General features: G+C 34.0%; 1 protein-coding gene across 1 annotated transcript; it reads left to right on the forward strand.

The window, feature by feature from the left end:
- The first annotated feature begins 212 nt into the window (after positions 1-212).
- On the forward strand, positions 213-2,921 carry LOC148614021 (uncharacterized). The gene has a single exon (XM_088587765.1). It carries the CDS (start codon positions 1,034-1,036, stop codon positions 2,801-2,803), a length of 1,770 nt encoding a protein of 589 aa, XP_088443891.1. The 5' UTR covers positions 213-1,033; the 3' UTR covers positions 2,804-2,921.
- Positions 2,922-6,671: the final 3,750 nt, after the last annotated feature.

Here is a 6,671-nt window from a genome sequence, read left to right on the forward strand (position 1 = left end):
CGAAAATTGTTTAAATTCATATATATCTTCAAACATAAATATGTGTCAGACTGCTAGTGTTTGAAGTTTACTTAAGTTTAAAACGCATCAATTTATCTATTTAATCTCAATTTTGATTTTGTGATCAGTTAAATACCCGTTCAATTATATTTCCCGTAATTATATACTCGTATGAATATTGAAATAGGGTTGCGGTATGTCTTAAGTGACCATAAATCGGTGAGATATACGCCTGAGATTGTGTTGATTCATTGGCTGAGTTTTAATACGTTTCAAAAACAATCTGCACATGACAACTGTAAAACGTAGGTTGAGGCGAAGCGCTGCGAAAATCAATTGGTATAAGATTGATTAGAACGAATTGTCTGTAAACTGGCAACGACAATACCTTTAAATCTATATCGCCTTTTGACAGAATATAAGGGTACAAAAAATATAATACAATTAATATTCACGCCAGTGAAGCGAGCAGTATTTTATATTTGTTAGAATCTTAAGGATATTCAATACTCTATATGTGACTAAATGGAAACGAAATAAAAGGAGAAATTTGAATGGTTACCAACATGGATTGACGATTGTGTACATGTAATCGCAGATAGTTCCGTGAAAAAAATTAAATGTACAATAATCTACTCAACAGTGTTCTTTACAACGTGTGAATTGTATGTGTTAGGATGTTAGTACTATTTACATATGAAATTGGATTTAGAAAAAGAATTATCAACATACAAACCTGATTTTTATGAAAACATTCTCCGTGAAATATCAACAATAAAGATTTAATATTGAAAAACACCAACGTAGTGGAAACGAGGTTGACAAAAGGATTTTTAAGCATAATTACTCTCAGTTTAGCAGTATTTACCGAGGAATTTATTCTCTGTAGTAAGTAAATGAATCTAAACGTCTTGTCTGGAATTATTTTATAATTTCATGGATAAATTGCAATTCAATACTTTGATAACCATCTGTTTTCGAAATGGAATAGTTAAATAGTTCTTGGTGTTTTAAAGTTTCATTTTTCTAAGTCATGTCGGCTAGTTCGTATTCGTCTATTTCGACGACCCATGGGGCCTGTAGAACAGAGTTCAAGCGACAGAAGACCTACTTATCAATGGAAAAACAGTATATATTTGACAATGAATCTGCAGACCCTATACCGATTGTTGAGTTAAAACCGTTTGTTAAAAAAGTATGGAGAAGGGAGAAGAGCCTTCCGGCATTTTACGACATGCTACCGCCGTCAAAGCCATTATCAAATAGGAGAAAACGGGAAAAGACTGAGGTTTACAATTCTCCTGAACCAGCTCCGGAAAAAATTGACTTAGTCGTAGGAAACAGTCCCAGTGAACCAAAGCAAGAGAGATCTAAACATAACAGTGGACACTTGTCACCGAGATGTAAATCTAAAAACCATATTCATCCTCAAGCTGAAACTATAACCGTTAAACAAATAGAACATTCTCAAAGTCTGGTTCCTGGATTTATAACTCGAGATGAGAGAAGTAAAACAACTCTTATGGAAATCCAGCATTCTGATAGTCCAACAAAGCAACACACTGCTTTGCAGTCCTGTCTGGAGCGGAAGGAGATAGAAGAACCGGGGATGTATATTAATCTTAGAGGAGATAGCTTCAAGCCGAACGGATCAGTACGACGTCCTCTCAGTTATTTTGTTCCTTACAGAAATTCAATGAAGAAGAATGGCATGTGGCAGCAGCTACAGAGCATGGAAAGCCTACCGAATTATATTTCTCGTCATGTAATGACACAAAGCCCCCAGTCAGATTTAACTACTCGCTCTTCATCGCCGTATTACGATTCCTTTGACAAAAAGGGAACTTTGCCTTCAATTAAAATTTCTTATTCCAACTTGGCTAAAAGAAATAACAAACAAAGAGTTGCCTTTGAGGATTTAGAGGGTATGAATGAATCGTATTCTCCATATCATCAAATCAGCAAAATCAACAATGCTCTTCATCATTTAAGTAAGTTCGGTGTAGCATCAAAAGTTGAACACCAGCTAACATACCAGCTAAAGATCGATTTACAAAAGTTCAAGAGGTCTAGAGACTACTTTCCGTTTGATATATCACCCAGTGAATTAGCCAAATATTATCCACCGCCGTCTATCAATCTAACGAATGGCGAACTGCAAATTAGGAAAGCTCAGCAAATGAATACACCGAAAAAGAGACGCAAAACAAGAGAAAAATCTCAGGTATCTTTTCAATCAACCCCAGAAAAGTTGGAGATGCAAGACTGGGGTCCGAGTAGGTCTGAGGACGACAGATTCATAGATACTAGAAATACAAGAAACTTAGAAAGTGCATTAGAAAATATTGCCGAGAGTGAATCCGAAGAGGAACTGAAAATCAAAAGTAACGATATCACAGTGCCAAGTCAGTTTGACAATGCTACTAATACGCAAGAAAGTGAAGGGGTAACCCCAGCAGTTAACGACTCAAGCACAGGATTTACGCAAAAGAAACCGACGACAACAATCGACATCGGTCTAGAGTCGACATTTCAATCAAATGTGGCCGAGCCGTCGTCACAGGAACCGGAAATGGATAGCGTTGAGGAAAAACGAAGTGCTAAATCTCCTAGAACCTCAGATATTATTTCGGGCGTTAGGGATGCTAACATTTCATACTTGAACGCAAGCGATATTCAAAAGGAGAGTGAAATTAGAGAATCTACGAAAGAAAATATTGATAAATTAGAACGGGATAGTACTTTTCTTACGTCTGATCTTAACACTGAGTATGGAAATCCGGATTTATCTGTCGGGAGTTGATATTGGATTAAACATTAACCATGAGGTTTAACCTTTAATCTCATTAATCCCAGTTCTAAACTATGCATTACCTTTGAAGTAATAAGCTCAACTGTGATAAAGAAAATGTGCAAACGTATTTTGTTTCTTTTGTTCATTAATAAGTAAGACGAAAAGCTTGTGTTCATTCCCCCAAAACAGCAGTTCAAGTCTAGTTCAATATTCGAGCTCACTTGTAACTTTCAAGGTTTCTGTAAATCTTTACGGTAACTTTGTGGTCTAAAGTAGTTAAATTGCTCATTTGAAAATCTATACTGATGCATGTACATTGTGGTAAAAATTCGTTTCGTAAAGCAGAGATTAATGTACCTGTCAACAGAAACAGTATTTTTATATCCATTTTAACCAATAGCAAATTCAACAATTAAATTATCAAATGTACATGTACACTAAGCTGTCTCAATAATCAATTGATAGACAGAGTTTTTTTTTAGCAAATACCAACCACATTGGGATTTCTTTAATAATCACATACCGTAAAATGAACTAAGAGATATTACTGAGGCGAACTGTCGTTTATAAAATTGATCAACTGTTTAGCAGAAGTACAATGTAGTCATGCTGGCAGTGAGTTCAAACGGGTTTCTTTAATTTAAGTTCCGCCTTTGAGTTTGAATGTTCCCTTAAACATTATTTTATCTTTGTATATAATATGTTCATGTACGTAAAATCACGTTGAGTCCTTGAATTAAGGTCACGCTTTGAATTTATTCAATTCTTAATTTATTTGTTTTATCTTAATGACAGTGATGGATCCAGGAGTTTTCGAAAAAATTTGAAAATTTTATTAATATCCTGCAAAATTTTGACCAAAAATGAGCAAATTATAGGCTGGAACCTTCTTTTCAGAATCTTTGGACCTATGCCTGTACATATATCTATGGCTGACACTTTAGGATAGGAAATAATTGTAAAATTTAAATTGCTTTTATCACTGCACGTATTTGTATTACTTTATTCGTTGTCGGGGCAGGAAGGAATGATTTTATCAAGCCAGTGTATATATCATAGTATCGTACAATAGCTACACTCAAAATTGCCAGGTTTTCAAAGAAAAAAATGTACTTGAAGACTTCATAGCGGTTGTTGGCTAAAGGTCATTTTCCGAAGTCATAAAACAAATGACAATATTGATCCTTCTGAACATTTTAAAGTTCGAATCAATACAAAACGTTATCATTTAAATATTTTGTTATTTATTTTATAGGATTATTTGGAAATGTTTAATGTTTAAAGTATCTGAAAGTCTATAAATATGCCAGTCTCACTTATCAAGAACAAAGCTTTTAATGTATGATCGAATAATCCACCTAAATTTACATAAAACGTAACAAATCGGTTGGCTCCTGTTTGAATACAGAATCAAACACATATTTAAATTATATAACGTCAGTTGCTTTTTTATTAAATGGCAGCTTGATATTTTCATTATATATATGTCCTGCATATTTTGGTGCCACGATTTAAAAACAAAATTAATCTCTGTCCACATTGCGGTTTCTGTTTAAGTCCAGCAAAATCTTTCCAGTAAACCAACTTGCATGCATTCTAATGCGATTTATTTATGAATTTTTCTATTTCGCGGCGACTTAGTTCTGCTAATTTCGCGAGAAGGGGAAATTGGAAAATAATTCGCCGCGAATAAGTCTCTTCATTAGTAAATATATGTTTCACAAGTTCATTTATTGCTGCAGAATTGAATTGAAATGCATTACAGCGAAAATAAGTCTATTTGCATTGGTCTTTATTGTCTCTTCTTTAAAATGATAACACCATTTGTTAATGGCAGTAATTATGATAATATGTAAACAAAAAAAAAAGGGATTCTTAATAACTTCTCTCATGGTTTCTATTCTTATTCGATGAGTGTATATTTTAAATAGTGGCTGCATTATCACCTCTGGGGGGACTCCGAAAAACAAACAAAGATGCTTAAATGTCAGTCCCTATAAGAATCAGGCAGTAAGTGAAACATGGTATGAAAAAAATCATTATTTTGATAATGTAATTTGATTATTTGTACCATCAGAATCAAGGAAATCATACAAGATTTTCCATATCATGCTGGACCACTGAGTTACAATTTCATTTAAATGCACTGAAAATGAACAATTCAATGGCAGAAAACTCTGTCAAAAACCTCATTTTTCTAACATTTTATTGAAAATTTCTGAGCAAAGCCAGTGATGCAGAGATCAAATAATGGTCTTTTCAAATAGGGAAAGTATCCTTAAGTGATATTACATTGTTAGATCGGTGGGTTTAGACATGCATGTTTCTGATTTTTCCCGTTTTGCCTGATTCTTACAAACACTTACGCTTAATTTGATAATCCTGTGCAAACGTATACTTCTGTAATCCTCGGTATATTACAGTTGCCTTATTATGCATATTACACATTTTTCTTAATAACTAGTCATCTTCTCGTGTGAAAAAAAACAATTATTTCTTGGATACACACAATTCGAAACTACTCGGCCTTTCTCATTACACAAAATACACGTCGAGTAGAGGAAATTGTCGAGTAGTTCTGATTGGGATGCACATGAGCTGTTCGGTTGGGCAGAGAGGATTACATTTTCGCCAAATCAAATCTGAAAAAAAACGTAACTGATTGATATATTTTAAATGAAAATGTCAGACAAGGTTGAAATTGTGTAATTTTTATAGCAATTTTTGTGAGCAAGCAAACCTAAGAGGTATGCTCAGCTAGTGATTCGTTTTAAGCTCAAACCTGTGTTACAATTTAGGCTCACCCAAACTACTGATTCGGACAACGGCTTAGTATTGAAAAGAACATTATTTCAGATGAGAAGCGATTTTTTGTCGTCTCTGAAAAAAAGCTGAAATTTATTTACTAATCCAGCATGACAAAATTGACACATGACAATACCACTGTTCATTTTATATTAGTGTATTCGACTAGGACGATTCACTCTGTAGATTAAACCTCTCCAACTAAAATGAGCCTCAAGTTTCCGAAGCTCCACGCAGCGGTAGACGTTCGTTTCCTCTCTTACTAGAGTGAATTCGAAACATCAGGCGCTGTTCGATGCATGCAAGTTTCTAGTTCTATCTTGATTGCTTTGAATTCCTGTTTCATTGGTGTCTATTCGGTGGTATAAGCTATTAACTATGTGTGCCCTTGCATCTACAAATCTAATATCGTTTTATGTATTTTTTTTTCTCAATATATTCAAAATAGATTTCGACCAAGGCTCTCCAAAATGTAATATCTGACAGAACTGGTTTCAGGTATGGAAAGTTCTATCTAAAATTACATTAATTGACAGATTGTAGACCTAAGATTTAATGCAAAGTGTTAACTTAAGTGTCAAGTAAACTTTTAGAATTTAAAAATCTTTTAATTGCAAAATAAAGAAATATTAACATACAGATAAATCTCTATTCATGACAGGACAAAAAAAATTGAATGCCAAAAACGATTTATACGTTTCCAAATCAAACAAAAGAAAATTTCGTTTAATGAGGAGATCATTTTTCAGCCATGCCAACAAATTAAACTTCGAATATCTTTAGGTTAAACGATCTTGTCTCAGATTTATCTACAGTCTGGCAAAGTGGTATTATTTCAGAGCCGGTAAGACCGTTGACAACAAAAGGTAGCTCAATTTACGTATGAAGTTTCGATGCGAGTTATATATATATATAACGATTTCTCCACTCGAGATAGTTTAATTTTTTATTTCAACCCACGAGCTTCAGCGACTGGATTACTATCGAGAATGGAGAAATTTTGTAATCGCCGAGAGCACTGGATAAGAATCTGTTTTTCCCATAAAATCTGTAGAAAATTCTGAAATGTAAA

The sequence above is a fragment of the Perna viridis genome, chromosome 6 (assembly GCF_037379345.1).
Source record: "Perna viridis isolate PV_CMFRI_1.1 ecotype Kerala chromosome 6, ASM3737934v1, whole genome shotgun sequence".
Taxonomy (NCBI): domain Eukaryota; kingdom Metazoa; phylum Mollusca; class Bivalvia; order Mytilida; family Mytilidae; genus Perna; species Perna viridis.